The 25,886-nt window shown below is 37.8% G+C and overlaps 1 protein-coding gene across 1 annotated transcript in view; it reads left to right on the forward strand.

Annotated features, from left to right (window-relative positions):
• Nucleotides 1-25,886, forward strand: part of SLC6A3 (solute carrier family 6 member 3) — an 881,868-nt gene that overhangs the window by 226,855 nt on the left and 629,127 nt on the right. Inside the window, exon 4 of the mRNA XM_044065141.1 lies at nt 22,213-22,447. Within this exon, the coding sequence (XP_043921076.1) occupies nt 22,213-22,447 (235 nt within the window). The remainder of the gene's footprint in view (nt 1-22,212; nt 22,448-25,886) is intronic.

Consider the following 25,886-nt stretch of genomic DNA (forward strand, 5'->3'; position numbering starts at 1 on the left):
GGCATAATTTAGAAGATTCTGAATGGATTGATAATATCCACTGTCATGTTGTACCCCCAGATTTGTAAAAGTTTGTGTTTGCGTGCTAGCACACATTCACTGTATATGCTGTTTCTTGATTTTCACCACTCCATTGTGGAGTTAGAATATATATAATTAAGGGGGGTTGTGGGGATGTAGTGGGAATTGCCCCTACAAAAAAAAAAAAAAACTTTTGTTGTGGTGTATATGTGTGTTCAAGATTTTCAATGAAATGGCTTTTCCGTCAAATATACCTGCAATTAAATGGGCTTTCAGGGGTTTTTTTGACGATTTATACTTCAGTCAAAGCTACCTTTGACAAAATTATATGCAGTCAGATGTGTATGTGTGTATGTATACACATATATATATATATATATATATATATATATATATATATATATATATATATATATATAAACACAGTCCCAAGCAACAAGGAGCTCTATGCGATATCCAGTGATGGCAAAACCAAATAATATTGAATCCGAGTTAACGTAACAATATACGAACTTCAGACAAGTTAGTAAAAAGCACTAAAATCCTTTAATGTAAAATGTAAGCGCTTTCACGGAAAGTCAATCCGCTTCTTCAGACATATTTACAATGAACTCACATACTGCAGTATATACTCAGTCACTTGAATACGTAATGAAGCAATAAATCTATTAAACAATTAGCTCCACAATTACTAACAAGCCTTCACAATTAAAAATTAAAAGCCATAGATACAAATATTAACGTAACCTCCTAGCTTTCAAGTGAGGTTTTATAGAAACAGACTCATTTAGACCTCTGTCCCTATGAGCTCCAAGCCTGAAAATCCAATCTAACTCAGCTTGTTCAGTTGGATTGATTATGTCTCCCATGCGTATATTTTCTGCTTGCACATGTAAAATTTGGAAAAGAAAAGTGTGTTCAACTCCCTCTTGTAAGGTATGCTTGGCCAGGGCACTATAATCATTCTTCCTGGTATAACAATAAATGTGGTCCCTAATGCGTTCACGCAGGGTCCTGTTGGTTTTACCCACGTAAAAACAAAAGCATGCTATACAGTGTGCCACATAGACCACATTTCTGGTGCCACAATTACTGTTGTTCCTCAATTCCCACAGACGTCCACTGTCTGGGTGTTTAAAGTAGCGTGATTCATCTATGTGAACACACTGTGCGCATTTGCCACATTTATTGTTAATAATACAGGAATGCAGGCAAGAGTGCTTGAGGCACGCACACAGTAGTAGTTTCCAAAGTTTATTCTTCAGACTTTGTTTCAAACAAACGATAAAAATAATAAAAAACAGTAACCATAAAATGCTTTTCGTCTCACCCCTTATTGAGACTTCATCAGACCCTCACTAAGGGGTGAGACAAAAAGCGTTTTATGGTTACTGTTTTTTATTATTTTTATCGTTTGTTTGAAGCAAAGTCTGAAGAATAAACTTTGGAAACTACTACTGTGTGCGTGCCTCAAGCCCTCTTACATGTAATATGCTCACAGGTACACACACACACACATACACACAAACAAATTACAGCAGTTTATTATTTCATATAAAGTTTAACTGTTTTCATTGGTTTGTAGAATATACCAAACCAATGGGAGAAGCAGAACTGGATGGGAATTAGTGAACATTGGTTAGTAAGCAAAGTAAAGAGGAAGGCAGAGAGAAAGTGGAGTAGACTAGAAGTGTGGAGCAACAGGAAATCCATAGGGAGATGTGAGCAAATGTGTGGGATGTACTGAGCAGGAGAAATAGACTGTCAGGTATAGTTAATGGTACTGTTACAACATGGACTGGGTTGTAGATAAGTATGTACCAGAAGTTTAAATGACCTACTACTTGGCATTTGTCTTAAAGAAGGTGAGAAGGCATCCACAGTTTGGCTGACATTATGACATACAGAGACTGTCCATGCTGCATTGCTGACCTAATGCTATTAGCTAGAGTAAGAGTTTGATATCTCAGAGTTCTGGCTGGAATATACCAGAGAATAAAATGAGGTGTGTAAGGGTATCTGTGAGGGTGATGCAGATCTCATGTGCAGCTTTTAATTGAGAAGGGTGAATGAGATGGGGCAACCCAAGCCAGCAGGCAGATATGAAAATATTACAAGTGGTGAGTAGCATTAGGGAGATTCACAGCAAACTTTACTGCCTCATTATACTATTTTTCCAGTTTAATGAGCTGAATTGTATGAAGGTTTGTAGGGACAGAACAGACATACAGAATGAAAAGGAATATGCTGTAACTAGCCTAGTATGATTCATGAGGATTCATGCATTCTGCGTAAACCCATGATTGATAACCTTTTTGTATTTCTCTTTATGTTGTGGTGAAATCTTAAATAAGTGATGACCCCCAATAACGTTATTCTGTCAATGAGTTTATTAGTGGAGGATTCTTGCGAGTTTGTAGAAGATAACTGCTCTTGTTATGGTGGCACTAAAACAAAGACTGGTTTTAGAAATCTTATTACATCAGAGAATTTATCTCTGCCAGCTTTGACAGATGCTACTAAGGTATATACATTGAAAGCTTTTAATAGGATGGCATATATATGCATGTGATTACTAAATATATTGAAAAATAGTGGCCCTAGTATAGAACTCTGGGTGACTCCAGTGCTAATGGAAGCAAAATGAGAGACTGCATCTTCTCAACAGACTCCTTAGGTGTAGCCAGAAAGGTAAATGGTAAAGGGGCCAGTTAATATCAATGGGGAGCAGTTCAAATGACATTATAGGACAGGGTGAGGGACAGTGTCATATGCTTTAGCGTCAACAACAAAAAGGGTACTGGTGATTTTACTATTGCTGCATGCATGGTAACTAGTATTTGTAAAGGTCATCAGAGCTGTAACTGTACTGCTCTTAGTGCAGGATCCATAGTGTGCAGATAAGAAGGTGCTATTATTGAGATATTCAGTTATCTGTAAATATACACATCTTTCTGATATCTTGTGTGAGTGTAGTGAAGATTTGCAGCAGACTTGCAGTTAATGATTTTAAAGTCATACTTCTTTTGAGTAAGGGTTCTTTTGGATTGTTCTGTATATAAAAGTAGGTTCTAGCTAGGCTAAATTGTCTAAAGCTGGTTTTAAATTTTCTTATGGGAGATTACTGTAAGATGATGAGGTTCCCTTGTTTTTTTTCAGAAGTTTATGAGCAAATTCTTTTGGAACAGGATAGAAGCTACAGAAAGAGGGTGATGACTGTGCATTAGGAAAATTGGCGCAGTGTCTACTGTGAGGATAGGGATTATAGCAAGTGTAGATAATTTATTTATGTCAGATGGGGATGAAGTAGGTAGTTAATAAAACTGAATATTTTACTAGGTGTATAAGTTGTGAGAAACAGTATTACTATGCTCCGGGGTTATTTTCGTGCAACTCCAACTTTTTTTAAAAGCATCTTTGTATTAGTAAAGATACCTGATCTGACTTGTTTTGCAATTCCTGGTAGGTCTAGTTTGTAGTGGAACTTTTGTTGTGCTGGCAGTCTTTCCAAACTTTACCCCTTTTTTACATAAATGCTTTGATATCTTGTATTAGTAGGGCGTAGCTCACATATTAACTCTTTCCTTTAGAGGAGGGGCCAGGTCATTTAAGATGTTGATGGAGGTGGTACTCAAGCGATTGATTGCTTCCTATGAGGAGAGATATTTTAAAGAAGAATAGTTAATCTGCTATAGGAGTGAGAGGAAAATATTTGCTTGAAAGCAATCTTTATTTCATAAGAAGTTGAAAAATACAGATTTCCTTACTTTGAAGTGGCATAATGTTTTTTGTAGGGGTGGTGGCTATTCAGAGTTGTATAGGACACCTGGTTATCTTTTTGTGAGAGAATTTGAGAAAAAAACGTTTAGAATCCTTCCAAGCGAGTTGCAGTTAATTGCTATTGTTGCCTGAGGCCCAACAACGTTTTAGTAGGCCATCAGTGTCTGTTTCTGCCAGTTTCAGGCTATCCAACAAGAGGGCTACATTGCTGAAAAAATCTACCATTCCACCCTGCTCCTTGCTGTGTTCTTAAACCCAGTGCCTACTTATTCATTTGGCCATAAAGCTCCTCCCTATTCTCCTTCATTGGTTATTGTCATTAAGTACAATATTATAATGTTGTGAAGCCATTTCCTTTTTACTTTTCCCTGTCATGGTATTCCACAGATCCAGAAGCCAATAACCTTCTTAGACATTTGTTTATGGGAAAGTCTGGGTCCGAAGAATCCCTTTTCAGCCGAGGCCAGCAGAGAAAAGCTCCACCTTAACAGAAAAATGATGTACATACATTTTACAATATTCCTGTTTTACACAGTAACTAGGTAGTTTAACTTCCTATGGAGACAACATGCAACCACATAATTTTAACAGCATAATCAGAGTGATAAAAAGAAAATATCCAGGAGTAGACATAAAGCATTAAACTTCATATGGAAAAGCATACATCCATAACATTTAAGCTACTTATACAGACTAATATAAATTAAGATATCCAGGAGTATATATAAAATTAATTATTTTCTTTAGTACCGTCGAGAATAGAAAATTTATGTTCTTACATAGGACGATGCCTGTTATTCTACAGTTCTATCTTGTAACTTGACAGAGATATAAGCTGTTCTGTGGCCATTACATTATAATAGCAGAGAGAAACACAGAGGAGAGATGAGGGAAGACTGTAGGAGATGAGATTAGCTGAAAGGTCAGCAGTATTTTTGTTGATTGTATCAGTTAGAGAGTAGAGACGTAAACATTAAGTTTAGCCAGAAATAGATTAGTGAAGGTAGAGATAGTAAGATAAATTTGGCTAGGAGTAGAGCATGAGCATATCCATGTATTGTTTAGATGATGTTTTAGGGAGGTTTTGAAGGCTTCTAGGTTAGTAATAGCCCTTGTGGTTGGGGGGAAGAGAGTTCTAGAGTTTAACTACAGAGTAAGAATATAGGCTTTGTCATGGTACTTTTGTGGGATTGAAAAAAGCTAGTAGATGTTTGTCTGCAGATCTTAAGGTTCTGCTGAGGGTGTACGGATTTACTATAAGAGTGAGGGCTGGGGATGCTAAGGGTTTATAAATGATACTGTGTAAGGCTAACAGCTGGATGTAATATAGGTCGTTAAGGGAGTTCAAGCCATTGTAGCATAAGTAATGCTGTATAACGATATGTATTGGTCTGTGAGTAAGTGGCAAACCTGGTCACTTTGTTATAGAAACGTTCCATTTGGATATGATGTTGGATTGAAGGTTGCTGAGAATTGTGATACCATATAGTATGGAGAGTAGGAGGAAGCTTTTGGTGAGGGCGACTGGTCTATGAGTTCAGGAAGTGTTTGTTCCTATAAAGGATGCCTAGTTTCTGATAGGTTTTCTTTAATGTTATGCTGGATGCAGATATCAAACTTAAGTTGACTGTCAATAACAACTCCTAGCAGTTTAGTGTGCTGGACTAGTTCAATAACAGTGCTGTCTGCAGAGTTGATTTTAAATTGGTTAATGTCAAGACAGTGATTTCTTGCAATAAAACTAAGAGGTTTTTTTTTTTTTTTTTTTTTAGGGTTAAGGAAGAGTTGGGAGTTAGTGAGCCAGGTTTCAATGTCAGCAAATGTTTGTTGCATGATGGAGTGAGATTGAGAAAGAAAGGGAGAGAGGGAGAGGTGCAGATGATATTCGAGTCATCCACATAGTGTATGAGTGTTCCTAGAGATGAGGAAGTCTGCATGTTGTTTGTAAAAATATTAAAGAGGAATAGGCCAAGGATGGAGCCCTATTGGACTCCTGAGGGGGTGTGCACAAAGAGAGAGAGAGATGGTATTTAACCATTTTACTGCTTGTTTTCAATTGTCTATGTAGCTATGAAACCACTGAATGGTGGGAGGTGTAAGTTCTAGGTTGGTGAGCCCATACAGGAGTAGGGTGTGTGATACAATGCCAAGGCTTTGGATAAGTCGAGAAATAAAGTCGATACAAGGTCACTTGCATCTCTAGCCCTGTTCACAGTGTCAGTGAAGGATAGGGGGCTGTAGAAGGGGTCTATATTAAATCAACGAAAATCCATTACATCGAATACCAAAACAGCGACACATATTACTCGAACCATGAAAATACCAAATGCGCTAAACCGCAAAATTTAAAATATCGAACGTTCATAGTTGGCCAACCCTACCACCCGCTACATACTACCTACCCAAACAAAATAAATAAACCACATACATACACTAACCAAACCCTACTCCTAACCCTAAAGTAAAGCACCAAAACTCAACTTCTAACCCTACACTAAACCGCACATACACAACTATCTATGCACTATCCTTAACCCCTCCCTAACCCCAAGGTCCATAACTACCGCACACTTCCCGTACGGAGATATACCCAAACAAAATAAATAATACACATAAATACATTTAACAAAATCCTACTTCTAACACTACACTAAATCTTACACACATTACCTATCTATACAGTTACCTTAACCCGCACCCTAACCCTAAGGTCCGTAACTATCGCACACTTACCTTACGGAGCTATACCGCAGATGGGCCAACCAAAACACTTCGACATTTCGAATTTCATGGTTTTGTATATTCGGCGATTACTTATTTTGCGCAATATGTGTCGATGATTTTGTATTCGCGTAAACAGAGTTTCGACAATCTAATAGGAACCCCTGTAGAAGCGCTGTGGCCTGGACAGAAACCATGTTGGGTATGGGTAGAGAGATTGTTCTGCAGTAAGTATTGCATTAGTTGAAGGTGAATGCATTTTTCTAATATTTTGGAGATAGGAGAGAGAATGGCTATAGGTCAGAAGTTAGTTAGCTTATTAAAACTTCCCCCTTTATGGACAGGAATAATGTGTGACTTTTTTCCAGATGTAGGGAACTTTAAATTCACAGATAGATCTGTTAATAAGAATACTGACGGGGTAAGCAACAGATTCAGCAGCTAATTTAAGGTCCACTGGTGGGAGGTTATCTGCTGAAGAAGAGCAAGGTTTAGATTTTTTTAACATTTTTATGAGACTTGTAGAGATGGGTTTAAGAAAGAAATTGGTCTGGTTATTAGATACTGGATTTGGGCAGTTAAAGTGGTGAAGGTCCGGGAGTGAGAATGAGGTAGGATTGACAGTAGCAGTGGTAGAAGAGGAGCTGAAAGCTGGGTTTGGTGGTATTGCAGATCAGAGAAGCTATCGATTGTATGAAGTAGGTGCTGAAATCATTAGCTGTTTGCAAAGGTTGGACATCAGGGCAAGGGCAGTGTTCTTTCTTGGTTCCAGGGTTAAGTAGGGATGAGATGGAGGACCAGAATCTTTTAAGGTTAGTTTTGTGCTTACACCGGATGTGGGTGTAGTATAATTGTTTCTCTTTGCTTACTTGCTTCTTTACTAGGTTGCAGAGTTGTCTGTATACTTGTAGATTGTTCTCATTATTTTTTTGTTTCCAGTGATCCCAGGCTGTGTCCTGTTTTTTCATGAGATTTTTAGATGCTTTATTTAACCAAGGAGCAGGATTGTTTTTGATTCTTCCTGTTTGCACAGGGTAATGGTATTAAGCATAACCAATAGAACCGAGATGCTCTCCACCAAAAAAAAGGAAGCCAATCTGGTGGTCCTCTCCCATAAACAACCTCTACAACAGAAGGAAGAAACTGATGCGGAATTAGGTGAAGTCAAAATACTGGAAAAACTCCCTTATCAGCCTCAACAAAAAGTTGAGATGCCTCATCAAATCCTCTAAAGCTAGCTATGAAAACAGAATTGCAGCAGATAGTAAAGAAAACCACAAGGCCTTCTATAGTTATGTAAAGAATTGCCACGGCAATGCCCATATTTGCTCTGAGCTACTGCACAATGATACTTCCTATACCGAGCCAACAGATATTGCCAATATACTGGCCGACAGATTCAGTGCTAACTTTATCCCTCTCTCTCCCCAAAAGGGACCAGTCACAATACCAGTAGATTGCCAGGCACCCAGTATTACTGCTGCACAGGTTAAAACAACACTGTCCAAGGCCAAGAATAGAGCTTCTATGGAACCTGACAATATCCCTGGCTATGTTCTATATGAACTACAGAGTGAACTGGCACCTCACTTGTGTGCCCTGTTCAGTCATAGCCTCACCTCAGGCTTTGCCCCTACGAAATGGTGCACTGCTACAGTCATCCCTCTCCACAAAGGAGGAGCAACTACAGACCCTGGGAACTATCAGCCCCATTAGCCTGACGAGTCTGATATGCAAAGATATGGAATGCATCATTATGGACCTAATAAACAAGGGTATAGGGAATCTCCAAACTCTGGATCCCACACAGTTTGGTTTTGTGAAGGTTAGATCATGCCTGCTCAAATTGATCAACTTCTTTGAGTCAGTCATCAGAGCTGTGGGTGAAGGCAAGGTGGTTCATACAGCCTACCTTGATCTGGCCAAGGCCTTCGATACCATTCCCCACTCAGGAATCATAGAAAAACTCACTAAGCTAGGCATCAATCCCTATATCACTAGGTGGGTTGCAAACTGGCTCACAGGTAGAACCCACAGTGTGAAAGTAGTTGACTCCAAGTCAGACTGCGGACCAGTCACGAGTGGAGTCCCACAGGGTTCGGTCCTGGGTCCTCTCCCGCTTGATATCTACTTCTCTGAAGTCCAGGCCAACATGAAGGGACTCTGGCTGACAAAGTTCACAGACGATTGCAAGTTTGGAGCTATTATTAACTCTGCAAGTGATGTTGACATCCTACAGAAAGGCCTCACTGAGACCAACGACTGATGTCAGAACCATGGCCTTAAGCTCAATGCCAAAAAATGTGTCATCATCTACTTTGGGAAAAACAGGTTTCCCACGAATTACCACATCAATGATTGTCCACTGAACACAGAAGGCATTATAAGAGATCTGGGAACACAGGTTGACAGCAACCTGTCTTTTGACCACCACATTGCCACTGTGGTCAGAAAGTCCTTCTATGTGGCACTTCTCATTACTAAGGGTTTTGTATCCAGGAAGAAAGAGGTCATTGTCTTCCTCTACTCTTCCCTCATTAGGCCAATCATTGAGTACAATGCCCCATTTGGCATGTACCTCACTAAACATCTGCAACAACTGCTGAGGCCACAAAAGTACCTCACAAAGAGGATCCTAGGCCTTAAACATTTGTCCAACATGGACAGACTAAAAAAACTCCAACTATTCTCTGTCTCATATCACCTAGTTAGAGGCGATCTCTGGTTGACTTTCAAAGCCATGTTTGATCCAGTTCTGTTAGAAATGCTACTTCTAAAGAAATCTCAATCCCTCTGCACCACATGCTCCAGAGATCTCAACCTCATTACCACAATCAACAGAACATGCTGGAGGGACAGGTTCATAACGCAGAGACTGCCTATGCTATGGAATAGACTTCCCATACATGTCAAGTAGAGCACCTCATTGGCCCTCTTCAAGGGTAATCTCGATAAGTGGATGGAAATAGAAAATTCACCCCAGGAATCACTCCATTGGCTTTACTCGACAGAGGCACTGGGAAATAAGGTTGGGTGGCATGCTGCCAGGGTAATCCTATTGGCTAGGCTTGTAAAGGCCCCAGGACCATTAGCCTAGTGCACACCTTTGAACCTATGAACCTATATTTAGAATGGTAGTGTTGAAGTACTGCACTGCCTCATCTAGAGGAAGATCTTTCAGGATTGATCAATTTATATTCTTTAATACCTCAATGAACTTGTCCTGAGAAAAGTTAGTTAGATTGTGGACACTTTTCAGGATGTGTTTATTAGATAGGTGGGTGGTGGTTCTGAGGGCTAACGTGGGTAAGTGATTACTTAGAATATTGGGAAGTGTGCCTGTAGTAGAAAAATTAGCAGGATGTGATGCAAGAATCCAGTCTAGAATGGATTGCTGGGTATGGTCTTTACTGTATCTAGTGGGACAGTTAATTATTTGAGTATATCCATAGAGGTTAATACTATTGAATACATTTTGAGAAGAGAGTGTATGCCAGTTAATGTTCACATCACTTAAAATGATCATCTAGTTGTTAATTGTTTGTCTGCATCAAGATAATGTGTCTGAGTATGGGTATATTTTGTCCTGGGGAATGTATAGTACTATGACACAGATACATTTGCTCCTATTAAGATTTAGAAACAATATAAGTATCTCTGTGTTCGTGAAAGTGGGAGTGCTGTGAGTGAAAGGTGAGATAGTCAAGGTGTCTGGGTAAAGTAGGGCTACTCCTCCACCTTTCTTATGGGTTCTATCAAGTCTGGCAATGATAAAGTTGGGGGAGTAAGATTTCTGAGTCTTTCACCATTGAATTTAGCCATGTTTCAGTTAAGGCTAGGATATCTGGTTTGCACTGATCAATCCAGGCATGGAAGGAGGCTATTTTGTTACATAGGCTTCTAAGGGTTAATGTCATTATATTAAGGTCTTTACAACATGTTTTGGGGTTTAGGCCAGGATGAGGACCAGGATTTGTGTGGTTGTCTCCACATTGTTGTAGTCTGGCTATAAGGTAGGTGCACAGTGTAATATATTTCTTGTGTGGTTTATGGTGTGGTTTAACATTTGGAGTGGTGAGGAATTTGGGAGCCAAGTAAGATGTTTGGGTGTTGTTAAATAGCTCAGGGGAGATATTAGTAAAGCTGCTATGTTGAGAGAGGTGTGTGGAGATGGAGGTAAATGTGAGTAGTAATTTGTTGGGGCTTGTAAGGCCTTGGTGTAAGCATGAATTGAGTGTTACTAGGCAGGGTTGGATGTAAGTGATTAGCTAATAAGAACAGCTGGAGTAATTAGCCAGTATCCTGATAGGGAGTTGGAGTTGTTGGGTGGAGTCTTATATGTATAAGTGTAGAAATAGTGAGGGTAGGTGGGGAAGTGGGTTTAAGGTAACAGAATGCAGTGGGATGATCCATGATGATGTAGGAGGAAGGGAAAAACAATCAGTTAGGGCGTTGTAAGTATACAAATTCCAAATACATTAGAAGACTAAGTGTTGATATGTAATGTAGTTATTTAATTTTAGTTTTCTCTTGTTATAATAAGAAAAAGCATAAGCTTTGACTGACAGGAGGCTTGCCAGTTTGAAGAACGGAGTAGTAGTGGATATAGTGATGGGAAGAAAAATGTACAGCCAATAGTAGTATTTAGACACTAAGTAAGGGTTAGAATAAGCCCAGCTAATTATCAGGAGGGTCCTCAATGCTGCATGCTTGCCAGGGGATACAGTTAATTGCTTAACTGAAAATAGTCCAGGAAGGTAAAAAAGAACTGTAGTGTCCCTACTTTCTAGTTTCCCTTCAGATGGTCAAAGTGATGTGGATGTTCTATTTTGCTTTTTTTTCTTTTATTAAAACAATATCTTCGGCACTCTTTCCCCTTAGTGTGCAGGATGGCCAAAGGCGCATGGAAATGCCGCACCACAGAAGTTCTCTAGTTCTTTAAGTTTAATATGATATATTTTCCTCTGGTACAACTGGCAGTAGGATTCTGAGTGATCACGCATCTAGAGGGGGGATCCTATGCAGAAGCAGTGTAGTGCTCAGGGCTATGTACCAAAAAAAAAACACTGGGGTCTTTCTAATTGTATCATATGGCTAACAGGGGACATCCCAGAGGGAGCAGTGAATTCACTAAGTGGCCTTATTAATGCAGAATATACGGGAATGGTGACCTCTTTAGATCTGGATAAGATTCCATTAGCAATTAGCTGTACTAATTAGAAGGATTTTCTCACTACTGTTGTCACATGATGATCAAAAGAAAGGCAAATATAAAACCAAAGTACCAAGGTCTCTAAATAGATTTTCATTTTGTAGTGGGATATTGTTGATATTGTATGTTGAAGGGAAAAGTTGTTTATCAATGTACTGATACCTCTCAACCTGTTAGTGCAGAAACCTGGGCAAAGGCCCAAAAGGAGGGACATATTTTAAATATTACTCTTATAAGTTTAGAATATTTAAAATATGTCCCTCTTACTCTTATAAGCTTAGAACCCACGGTGGTGGTGCTGCTGTAGCGTTGTCACCTCACAGTTAGACGTTACCCGTTCGATTCTCAGTTAGAGCGTCTTCTGTGTGTCGACATGCATGAATGGGTGTTCATTTGCTGAAGGTTGTGCATTAGGCCTGGCAGGCCAGCACGTGAAAGTCTACTGCCAATCATTAGTGGACCGGAGTTCCGCTGTGGTGACCCCTAACCAGGAAAAGCCGAAAGACACAGAAAACTCTTATAAGCTTAGAAAGTTGCTAGATTAACAGCATTCGTTTTAGCATGCATTTTCTGAAGGATTTGAAGTCTGAAACTCAGTTTGTATATCATTATTTAGTGACTTCAATCCTCAGATCATCCCAGTGATTTGCCAAAAAAACCCCACAAAGTTGATGAAAAACAGACCAAAAATATGAGCCAAAAATATGGTAATTCTGAGAAAATCTGTACAGTTGAGAAGTATGCTGATAGTGCACTTTTTCACATTTAATTTTAGTCTAAATTTAGTACACCAAGTATTTATGAGTATGAAATCATGTTGGAGGGTACAGGTATCAGAGGGGGCTTGACAAAAACATCACAGTTTAAAGTAATATACAGATTTAACTAGCCAAAGGTCTTGTTTTCCTATCTGTAGATTGGAAAAGTAAGTGTTAAAAAGAGGGGTCCTACCATTATCAGTTGTCTTTATATTATCTGATGAAGCACCTGCCACTCACACTGTGTGGGTTCTTTCTTTCAGCCATTTCACTATCCTCTAGTGAACATATAGAATACAGTAATCTATTTTAAAAGTATTTAGCTGATTTCCAATGACCCCATGGGGTACAGTGTTGAATGCCTTGGCCAGGTCAAGATATGCTGTGTAAAGAGCATGACTGCAGTGTGTGTGTGACCCTGTCAAAGAAGTTTACTAGATGCATTAGGCATAATCTTCCCTTGTCAACCCAAACTGAGGGTCAAGTCTAAAAAGATTTTTTATACCAGTGTTTATGAGGACAGTTATAATACAGTTTACGGCTTTACACATAAGGTTCATCTGGCTGATGAGTCTATAATTTCCTGGGTTGTTGGTAAGTTCACCCTTGTTTAGGGACATTGTTAATGCCATACACAAAACTTTAGGGGAATAATATGAAGCTAGACTTTAGTGAAAAAGTGTGAGGAGTGATTCTACAGGGCAAACTTAGTCATGTTTATTAAAAAAAATAGGAATATTGTCAGGCCTCATGGAAGAGGTGTTTTTAGTCTTAAACAACACTTTCAGTAAATGTTCCTCTGTGATAATAGGGGAGTAACAGATTCATGGATATGGGGCATGTGGATGAACTTCTCAGGGTTAGCATTAGCACTGATTTTTATTTGCCATCATATTGGCAATGTCTGTTAGGTCTAAATGGGAGGTGCCATTTAAAATTAGTTCAGAGCAATGTTGGGCATTGTTTCTTAGTTTTCTGACATATGTCTAGAAGGGTTTAAAATTGTCTTTAGCTTCAGATGCCAACCTAAATTTATGGGAAGCTTTAGTAGACCTAATAGTTATTTTTTTTTAATTTTTAGTAGCATTTTTAATACTTTCTTTGATATGAGTTCTTTAAATCTGCAGTATAGTTTGAATATTTTTCTTTTGTTGCAAAGTTTTTTTATGCTGGCTGGCCACTTGAGGGATTGAATTTGAATTTCCCAATATGTTTAGCTGTGGTTGGGACAGCAAATAGTGCATGTGTTTAGACAGATAGTCAATCCAGTTAGAACTGGGCACAGTCAGGAATATTCAGTTTACTGAGTAGATTTTAACTGATATGAAAAAAAAAAAAGTAAAAACAAAAACAAAAAAAAAAAACAGTTCAAGATCAATTGGTCACAAAACTATTTTAAAGCTAGGCCAGCTACAACAAAAACAAATTCAAAAATAAATAAATAAATAAAACCAAAATTGTTGCAGGGCCATCAAACACACCAACAGTTTTTAATGCTTTTATTCAATTTTATTATGAACTTCATTGGAACAAAGAAAGTCAGAATCACTCATCATCCCATTTCAGAAAAAAAAAAAACAATAACATTTATATTTAAGCTTTAAAAATAAGCTCTAAACTAACTCAGTCATTTAAGCCTGGTGGAAAATGGCCTCCAAACGAAACTGCTAAGATAATTCTTTAGTTTCTAGCAAATTATCAAAGTCATCTCTGCTAGAATCCATTTCAGTAACTAAAATATAAACAAATTAAAGTCTGTAGACGTTTTACAATGTTTGGCATTATTATTATTATGAAGATGATGATGATGATGAGGATGGCAATGCACCTATATATGTTCTGTTAGCCTACTTTTAGTTTTACCAACATGATAACTTGTACAGCCTCTGAAACTAGCCACATAAAGTAAATCTATTGACTGACATGTAAAATGTCACTCAATACCAAAGGGTTTCTTGTTATTATAGGCATTAAATTAGGGAGAACAATTTATGTGTCAACACTGTGCACAAGTCCCATAATGGAAAGTACCATTTGATTTTGACGACTGCGGTGGTGGTGCTGTGGTAGCGTTGTCGCCTCACAGTAAGACATTGTCCTGTTCGATTCTCAGCTAGAGCGTCTTCTGTGTGGAGACATGCGTGAATGGGGGTACATCAGGGCCAGCAACTCAGCACGTAAAAATCTACTGCCGATCATTAGCGGACCGGAGTTCTGCTGTGGCGACCCCTAACCAGGAAAAGCCGAAAGACACAACAACTACTTACATTGTCTTTCTCTGATTCCTATTGCTGCTTAATGTTTACCCCTTTACTCTAAAGAACTTTGAGTCAACAGCCCCAAAACTCAGCTCAATTACAGATTACATAAAATAACCTTCCAATTTTCAATAATGACATTTTTATCATGATAGTATTAAAAGATAAGTTAAAATCCATGCCTATCATAAACTTCATTTTTTTCTGTTGCTTCAACCTGCTTATGTAAACACTCACTTGACTTAAATGGCTCAAAACTTGGAATTTCTGCAATTGAATAAATTACAGTAGCAGGGTAACTCCATCTGATATTAAAGTTGTTTCATCTGATGTTAAACTCACAGCCCTAACAGTGTCCTTTGACTATATTTTCTATATAAAAATATGGTGCCCTGTATTATAATACAAATAAGATTTAGTTTTTTGACAATTTGAAATGTTAACTAAGGTTAGTACTATCTTGTATTAAGCAAACTTTTAGCTAGGTTAAAGTCCTTTGTTGAGTTCAGAGTACATTTTGTTTTTATGCTGCTGTAGGCAATGTAGCCTTATATTTCAATAGTCTAAATGAAATAAGTTTGGGAATGATTATAATCCTTTTATGTAAGAAAACTAATGTGTCTAATAATGATGTCAATTGTATATGTACTTTGTTAGAATTAGTTTTAAAACTCCTTTTTTTGAGAATAATATTTATCAGCAAATCACTGGAGTAACAATGGAAGTCCAGTTTATATAAATCTGATGTTGTGAGTGGAAAGAAACTTTATTTTAATTTCCTTATTTTATAGCACGAGTTGTTTTTTATAATCACATTATAGATAACTTGTGCTTTTTGTGACTGGAACTTAAGAAGAATTTCAGAAATGTATTAAAATGTTAGAATCAATTACTATTTGTTTAATTCACTCAGAATATCTGAGAGGACTTCATTAGTTATTTGGGTATTGTTATTTATAAACAGGGTGATTCTAATGTGCTGGGTTCTAAGATTTATCTGATAGAAACCTTTGTTAACTCCTCTACCTCCCTAGCTCTCACATAATATGGTCCAATGCCTTTAAAATATCTGTTCAAAAAATTTGCTACACTTGAAGGTGTTGCTAGTCCTAACAGCTTCCCATCCCCTAATTCTATTGTGCTTCTGGGGCTACATGCTTACTGAGAACAGGAAGCATTATTTTTATAGCTAAACTGAGACTGAAAGGCATTAACTTTTAAACCTCTGGATGATCTGTAGAAGGAATGTGAGAAGGATATTTATAGGTCTTAAAATATTAGTTTAATGTAAGCACTTTCTACCAATGAAAGAAAAATCGCCTTATAGTTCTATAAAAGAATGCTAACAACACAGACCTGTCAGAGTCACTGGGAACCTGAGGCACTATGAATGTGGTCTAAAGCATTGATTTTGGATTCTACCATCAGCTTATTTAGAGTTAGAATAAAATAAAATAAATAGTAATCACTATTTCTTCAGTTTCTATGAGGTTTGTGTTATAAACAGAACATGCTGGAGGGATAGATTCCTGTTCCAGAGACTTCCCATACTCTGGAACAAACTACCTAGCTATATCAAACAAAGCTCCTCATTAGCACTCTTCAAGAAAAATCTTGATGATTGGATGGAAGATTGGAAATTCACCCCAGGGGATCACTTCTGTGTCTCTGCTCGACAGGGGCACAGGAAAATAATTTTCTTGGGTGACGAAAGCCAGGGTACCTTTTTGGCTAGGCTTATATAGGCCCTAGGGCCAATAGCCTAGTACCTACCTATGAACCTATATGGAAATCAATAGATGATAAAAAGTGTGTGTTTTCAGTTCCTGACAGCAGTTTAGTCCACATGAAAATAGCTTCAAAAAGTGAGATATTTATTTATGTAACTATTACAATGGGCAAATCTTAAGAAACAAAAATAAATGCCTTTAAAATAAAATAATTTATTAGATAAATGTTATCATGAAAGCTAGCCAGCATGCCATTGTCTACAAAATTCCTCTTAGCTATTTAGCAGTGAAAATACCTTCACACAAATCTCCAGCTTTTAAACAAACATGTAAATAACTCTAAAATAAAACATAGTAATATAGTACATTATACAACACTCAGCAGCTTACAAATGTATGGCATTTTTGAAACGTGCATGCTCATTTATTAAAAGATTGTTGTTTCCACATTTACTACATGTTCTAAAGTTAGAATTTCAATAAAAATGTGGGTTATAGGTCGTTGTTTGATGTGAAACTGAAGACATTGCAGCTATGTGGTGTCATTTTTAAGATGATGGCAATGGAACAAGGGGAGGGTTGGCATAGTAGTTATGGTCTTAACCTCATTTATTTTATTTATTTATTTATTTGCAGTTTGTTTACCAGGATAGTCCATTGGGCCACAAGGAACCCATTTTCAATGGAGTCCTGGGGAGAAAAGCTCCAGTAAGTACAAATATAATACATTTCAGAATTACAAGATTACAGAATAACAATTCTTATAAAGTTTACAAAACAGTTAATCAGACATTAGAAAGAGAATACATGGTAACAGTTACAATACATTGGCATTTGATGGAGCAAATGCATGAAAAATTCCATTATGTACAAATTAAGGTAGTAAAAAAGAATGCAAGTTCCTTCTGGAGATTATGGGCTAAAGGAGGCTATTAGCAGATATGTTAGGTAAAGAGATAATTATAGTAGGATGTTATGTAGGATGAGAACAAGAGCATTCCCATTGTGAGATTAGCTGTGAGTGCAGTAAAGTTTTAAAGATAGAGAGACTGCTAGTGGTACGGATAAGAGGCAGGAGAGAATTCCAGTGACATGCTAAGCAGAAGGATAGAAGATGTTTGCCTGGAGGGCAGGGAAGTTTATGTAGCTCTATTAGATTTTGGAAGTTAGATCAAATGCATCTGTTTGGATGATGCATTTGGAAGGTAGAGCCAAGGGAGGGACAAAGAGAGGGGCAAAAATAAGTTTGTATGCTTGGATAAGTTGAATATAGGTAAGATAATTGGGGAATTCAAGCCAGTTCAGTTGGTGCAGGGAGATGCAGTGATGGGTATTGGATCTATGGCTAGTTGCAAATTTTGAGATTTTATAGTAACAGGAGGAGAGTTTTGATTTGAGGGAGGTCTGCAGATTGGTAAGGATAGAGGCACCATACAGGAGGGAAGGGATGAAGCAATATATTAGCAAGAACGAGTCTGGTGGAGGGAGAGATGAAACGGTTGTGGCGATAAAGCATGCCAAGTTTCTTGTGAGTTTTTTTAATATTTACCTGAATATGACTATCAAACTTTAGATGGTCATCGATGAAGATTCCTAAAATTTAGCAGTGGAGACTGTTTCAAGAGGAGTGTTATTTTGGCTGGTGATAGAGAAAGAGGTTTTGTCTAGGGTGATGCTTTTAGGGGGGGGCTATCATTAGTTTAATCTTGGTTGCATTCAGTGCTAGGTAGTTATCTAGCATCCATTGTTCTGTAGAGGAGAAGGCATCTTGGGTTAACTTTGTTAATGAAGAGGTGGAGGTTGCAGAACAGATTATTGTCAAGTCATCTGCATATTGGATGAGGATGGCATGGCAAAAGTCATTAATGAAAATACTAAATGTATATATATGTGGTGCAAGGTTTGATTCTGATCTTTGGTTTTTGGCTAGGTCTGTAAAAGTCTGCAGTCTGATAACCTACTATTTACCTATAAAATTATTAAACTATGAGACTGGATTAGGCTATTAGGTGATGAGACAGTTTTCCTGTGGTTATATTTAGTTGGGGATACAGGGTGGAAATGAAGTTCAGCTGCAGAGGCATATGGCTATCACAAATTCACTGCAAGCACAGAAAAGCATGTGACACCATGCTTCAATAATCAAGTACACGGGGCGGGGAAGGTGATGTGTGCTGTAACTGGTATGCACTGTATGCTTAAGTAACAACAGCATGTACAGGACTGTTATGGCATGGGGAAAGTTGTGCATGCTTAAGTAACAACAGCATGTACAGGACTGTTATGGCATGGGGAAAGTTGTGCATGCTTACGTAACAACAGCATGTACAGGACTGTTATGGCATGGGGAAAGTTGTGCATGCTTAAGTAACAACAGCATGTACAGGACTGTTATGGCATGGGGAAAGTTGTGCATGCTGTTGTGGTTACATTTATGCATGTTTTATAAAATGTTCCTTAGACAGTAAGGAGAAAGAAACAATCCATGCACACCAGTAATAAAGGCATTGTACTAAACTGGGGAAAAGACAGGTTCTGTTATAGATACATTACCAGTAAGTAAGTAGTAAGTTGTGGTTCATTTATGTTGGCCAACTATGGCCATTCAATGAATTTCTCTATGAAGATTTGCTTGATCAGTAAAAGTAAACGTCGATGTGTAACGTTCAATGTTCAGCTGTATGATGTGATACTAATTCAATGGCTGAACATAGACCCAGTTGCACTGCATTTTGTCTAATGCTTCTTTGGTCAACAAACTGTAGTGCAATTTACTATGTGTGACCAGCAGCTTGACCAAATTGTGCTTTAGTATGGCTGTATCATCTGTCGGCTGAGATAGTTAGATTTGTGATGGGAGTTTGTGTATGCATAAATGTATATGTAGATTAGGGTCAGAGTAGGGGATAATTAAGGGAATAGGATTAGTGTACATGCAAGTGTGTATCTCTTATGGTTAGAAGAAAGTTTAGATAAGGGGACAGATTTAATGTATATGTGAGTGTTTGTGGGTTAGGGTTAGAGTAAAAGTTAAAGGGACAGATTCTGCCTTGTTTGCATGTGTGTATATGTGCATGTGTGCGTGGCGATTGTCTGACCTGTCTTGTTTAGTATTAAGTTATGGAATTGTTTTCTAAGGTAAGCTGCAAAGTTAGGGTTAGGGTTGGCATACATTACTACGGTAGAGTACAGGGGGGTCCATAAAGGTAACTTTTCTTGATCAGCACATCAGTTGTATCCCTGAATTTTGTTTACTAATGGCTCTAAATATAAAGCAGATAACAGGGAAAAGAGGGCATCCTTGCCTGGTTCCTCTGTTCAAAAACAGCTTGTTGGAGAGAAACTGTCTCACTTGAATTCTTGCTTTTTACCTTTCATATGCCCTTTATATTAATCCTGTTGTTCTATCAGTGACTGCAACAGCTTCATTGCCCTGCTCCAAAAATCCCAGCTGACTCTAATGAATACTTTCACTGCATCAAGACTCACTAACATTACTGGCATTTTTTATATTCTATATCCTTTGGGATCATCATTGTTCTGTTAATATTATCAAATGTTTGCCTCCCCTCCACAAAACCGTATTGATCCATTATCTATGAGTTTTGGTGACATCTTTGCCATTCTCTTGGCAAATATAGGCAGAAGCACTTTATAATTGTGGTTTAAAATTTAAATGGTCTATATGAAGCCGGGTCTGAAGAGCATTTACTCTCATTTGGTAATACAACCACTACTACTTTTGTCCAAGAAGCTGGTAATTCTGCTGCTTCTATAAATATTGTTAAACAAAGCCTTCCAGATATTTATCACCTTGTTCTCACCTAACTTTCAGATATACACAAGAATACTGTCTACTCCTCGAGACTTTATTAAACAATAAATAATTAATTAAAAAGCTAACAGTCATTCCTAAAACTAACACTATAGAAATATATATTTATTAAAATTTCTAATGTCTCATAAATAATTCATGATCAATAACTTTTAACTAATATATATCTCAAACAATTATACATTTAATAAGTGTGGGAAATTTTAATTAAGGGAGTCATTGTATTTAAGCAAGCTGTTAAGATGTAAAAGATGTTCTGATGAAATTCTGTTTGTATTGAAAAGGAATGAAAGTGCTTAACTCTTGTTATTTTCACATTTAATAAAGTAATATTGGAATTAGTTTGAACATCGTATTTGGTGTTGAATCCCTTAGAGTGTGAGAGTATTTGTGGTTATCCATTTCTGCTTAGCAACCCATGGTAACAGTTGATGGTGAGGCACAAAGAACCGAATTGGCAGAGCTCATGTTAATGCTAGCCTTCTTTCAGTCTCAGAAGGCATTATTGTACATGTATTCATAATTAATGTTACCTGTTACTGCACATCCAGCAGAGTTCCCAAAGTAATTTTGCAATGATTCTGATAGTTCCCTCTGAGAAGAAGATACTCTAGAGATGATGTTGTTATCTGCATAAAGGATGATATTCAAGTTAAGTAGTTTTCTTGGGAAGTCATTAAAAAATAATGAGAAAATTAAAAGGTCCTAGTACTGATCTTTTAGAACACCCATAGGACTGATCATGGGGTGTGGGTTAACAACGTCCTTTGTCATATTTATTATTCTAGTGTGTAGGTCGTATTTAATCCATCTGTAAATTGGACATTCCCAAGTTTATGTAAGAGAAGGTTATAGATCACAGTCTCAACTGTTCTTTTAAGGTCTATGGACATAGCACCTCTAAGCTTGCGATCATTGAAATTGTTGTTGCTTTTCTAGGAGAATGTCATATTCCATAATGTAGAGCTAAGTTTGTTTTTATACATCATTTTTCAAATATTTTGGCTGTTGAATCTAGGTTGCTTATTAGTTGATAGTTTTTGGATGTACTGGAAGATGTATCCCTTGATAGAGGAATAATGCCAGTCTGAAAAATTTAGGAGAAATTTAGAGCATACAGATAAATTAAATATATGAGTCAGTGGGGCAACTAATTATTGATTACCTACCTTAAGTAGGAGAGGGTGCACTCTGTCCTATTCAGAACTACTTTGCAAAATAACATGTACCACATCTGGAAGCCTTTAATCTTCTTCTTCTTTCGGCTTTTCCCGGTTAGGGGTCACCACAGCGGATCACCTTGTCTGCACATTGAATGGCAGTGGAGTTTTACGGTGTTGAGTTGCCAGCTCGGCACCCAACCTTCCACAGAAGGCACACTCACACCTAGGGCCAGTTTAGAGTGTCCAATCCACCTGCAGCATGTCTTTGGGATGTGGGAGGAAACCGGAGCACCTGGAGGAAACCCACGCGACCACAGGGAGGACATGCAGACTCCGCACAGAAGGCACCCCAGCCGAGGATCGAACCGGAGAACCTCTTGCTGTGAGGTGGCAATGCTAACCACTGCACCACCATGGCCGCCCATCTGGAAGCCTTTAATACAAATACAAAAAAAAAAATTGCTCTAATTAATTTTACTTCTTCATCCCATTTAGAGTCCTAGTGTCTTTATGCAAAGAATATGCAGTATGAATGTTTAGTATGTAAAGGCATACAAAAGACTATAATGCACACTGCACATGGCAGTATAACTCACTGCTTAGCAGATTTGGACAGATTTGAAGTGGTTGGTAACATTTTGCCTGCTTTTTACAGATTGCTGATTTTCTAGTTTTACACAGAATGATCTCTCCTTAATGATGCTCCTTTTGCTTTTCCATGACTGTATTTGCAGGTGTGGGATTCACTGTTATCCTCATTTCTCTCTACGTTGGATTCTACTACAATGTTATCATAGCCTGGGCGCTGTATTATCTCTTCTCATCATTCACCACAGAACTACCTTGGGTCCACTGTAACAACACCTGGAACAGCGTCAACTGCTCAGATGCATGGTCTTCCAACTTCAGTGACGGCATTAACCTCACCTTTGCTGACAACCAGAATAATCCTGCAGCAGAGTACTTTGAGTAAGTACAGACAGCACTGTTAAATGAGATATGAATCATACAGATCTGTGTAGGGCTGTGGCAGTGTGGCAATGGGGACTGCAAAAGTGTTTAAAAGAAAGTAGTATCAATGCTTTAATGTAAAATTAACTGATAATATTCTATAAACCACTTCTATTAGCATAAGAAAGCTGTATTTGTATAAACACACACACACACACACACACACACACACACACACACACACACACACACACACACACACACACACACACACACACACACACACACACACACACACACACAGACACACACACACACACACACACACACACACACACACACACACACACACACACACACACACAGACACACACACACACACACACACACACACACACACACACACACACACACACACTCAAATGACAGCGATTGTTTTTGTTGAGATTCAGTGAACATATGAAAATGAAGTCTTTATGGAGACTGTGTTACCACAGACAATTAAAAATGTCTTGAACAAAAAATAACTTCACAGGTTATTTTAGGCAGAATTTTATTAAAGTGAAAGTAAAAATAAAGAATGTGCAAAACTACAGCATTACTTAGTTTGGTTTATCAGATTTTTCTGATGAATACAATGTTTTTTACTGTGGAAATTAAAATATAAAAATAATAGCCAAAAAAAAAAAATCAGCAGTTTGGATATAGTTGTCAAAAATAGTCAGCATTAAAAGAACAAAACCCCATCTGCACTTTATACCAGATAACACAATTACAGACGCAAGAGGACCATTATGTTAAGATTCACGGCTGAACTACATGTATGATGCCTAGTGCACTCATGACATGTGTACAGTTCCTTATGTGCTACACTGACTTTAGGTCTGCCAGTGGTTGCTTCTCCCATAAGCTACTCCATGTTTTGCTGAAGGTTAATTAAGCCACACTGTGTCTCATTGCTGAGGTAACCCATCCTGATTATTACACTGTTGTGTCTTACCAACTAGTTATTAGTCAACTTTTACGTTACATAAAGTGTAAATCTGGAAAAGCAAAGTAAAGGATTCAAGCCCAGAATAAAACTATGACTCTTGATACAATTTTTTTTTCTAATATAAGGCAAGTTAGGCAAAATATATTCTGCTGCAGAAGTTTTACAATGCGTGCCAGTAATCTGTACTTAGAGGCAGGGAGGGTTACGATTCGAGTTATTCTTGTTATTATCTGTTAATGATTTGGAGACTTTTTTGATTTGTAACACTAAAGGATTTCAGGTAGTGTGAATCAGCAATAGGCAAGATTTATATCACCAGAGGAGTCTAGGTAAAGTAAATCAGTGATAGCCAAAATCACTGAAATATTCCATAATCATCTACAGTTTAAGCTGATAATAGAGAAACTTCTGAAATGGTCTGTCTTTTTAATGGAGTCATCATATTGTTACAACACCCCCCCCCCCCCCCCGAGTATATCTCAGTTGCATTTCACCTTTCCGTGATAGTATGCAGATGGAGAAAAAACAAAGAGAAAAGAATATTTGGAAATGTGATCAAGCTGCTGCTTGAACTAAATTGGTGAGAAGCATGCCCAAAGGGGGCCTTTCACTAAGATGGAAGCCAGTTAAAAGCACCCTGCTGTAGGTCTAAGACCTTGGTTTAACTTTTAAAATGATTTTGGCTTCATATATGTTTCCCTTTGGAGAAGTATTCATTAATCACATGTGGTTAGATTTCCCTGTCAGAATCTGCATTTCTAAGTGAAAAGCAGGCTTGCTGTCATGCTTGAAGAGGGAGCGCACATCACAAAACACAGTAAAAACCAAAGAGGACTGCCCAGAAGAGGATACCAGCCTGACAGGTTTATACCCAAGAAGGAGACAGAGACAGAGCGATCTAAAAGCAGTGGCTGCCTTTAAGGAAAAAGAATGAAAATGAGAAATGTTTAAATTAGTTCCGATAATAAATGAGCTAGCAGCCTTCACCTACAGCATTAGGACGGCAGCTAATGATTTTTTCATCTCCAAATGTTTAGGGTTTCTAATACTCTGACATGAACAGGACTCATTGGGTCAGGGAACAATCAGGGTTCATGAAATTAATATTGCTTCAATCTTTGATGTTTGCCAAGACTGTTCTTTTCAGCACTTGCAATATATGCAGAACTGTACATATACTGGTACCATGTTTATTTATGCTTGAAAATTCTTTTTTTTATTAGCCATAGTGTTCCTACTACTGTTGGAACTATCTGAGTGTCTTTATTACATATTGCTCTTCTGTCTGCTTGCATATCCTGGTATTTTATGATTATGTCTCTCAGTACAAAGGACACTTTAATCACTAGGTGTAGCTATTTCAGTGATTAAAGGTCTTTTTGTCCTCTTTTATTTGTCTAAAATATGAATTTTTGTTGCTTCTACTTTCTCAACATTTGATATTGGATCATGCCATGTGATCAGAACTTCTTCCTTTTCATTAATTATTCACATCTTCCAATACAGCAGTCTTGCCATATTATTGTGCTTTTCAGTATGGACACCCTCAGCCACATGTATGCCAAAACAAGCAACAAGATCTTCAACCATTTCTAGTTGTGCACTACAAAACCAATATATGTCTGTTTCTCACATTTTTGGATAATGAGATATTTTCTTTTCTTTTGGGAATGTGGATGACTATAAGTCACTAAATGGTACTACAGTGTACTGTGGCACATCACCGAAGGACAAGCTGCACTGTATCACTATTTCCTATGAACATTGGCCATAGCTTGTTGTGTTTATTATCAAATTAATTATTATTAGGCACTAGAAGGATGTATACACTAGATATAGCTTAAGGAATGGATGACACTAATTATTAAGCCAAAAAAGAAAAGGGGAAGGGATGCTTGGGGTAGAAGATGAAGAAGACTATGAGTTGTAGGTGTTCTGTCTCTGCATGGACTACATTTGAAGGGTGGTTTATTTAAGTTTTCTTTTTTTCTCTTCCGTGTTTTTCCTCTTGTATGGTTTGTCACTAATTCATTAATATTAGTAGCACTGGAAATTTACTGGATGTCAGAGAAGTAAATGCTAGGCTGGTTTGATTGAATGGATAAGTCTTTGTGATGAGAGGATGGGACTGTCTTTGGGGCTGTTATTATTCAATTTATGTAATTTACACCCAGGTTGTCATGTATGACCCTTCTCAACTTGGGAGGGGAGCACTTCTACGTGCCTGAAAAGGGAGGCATGAACTTTTACATGTGACTGTTAAAATGGGTCTTATGGTCCCAGGGACTGCTTAGCTACTATCGTTCCTATGTCCTTTTTTAGTGAAGGCAGTCACACTGGTCAAAGGGCAATACGATGACAGAAGGCTGTATAAAATGGTGTGGACTTAGGATCAGGTCTTAACTGAAAGTTTAATTTTAGGAAGGGAAAACAGAGACGAGATCACTTTTGCTTTGATTTCTA

The sequence above is a fragment of the Protopterus annectens genome, chromosome 3.part0 (assembly GCF_019279795.1).
Source record: "Protopterus annectens isolate FY-2018-M chromosome 3.part0, PAN1.0, whole genome shotgun sequence".
In the NCBI taxonomy this organism is placed as follows: domain Eukaryota; kingdom Metazoa; phylum Chordata; order Ceratodontiformes; family Protopteridae; genus Protopterus; species Protopterus annectens.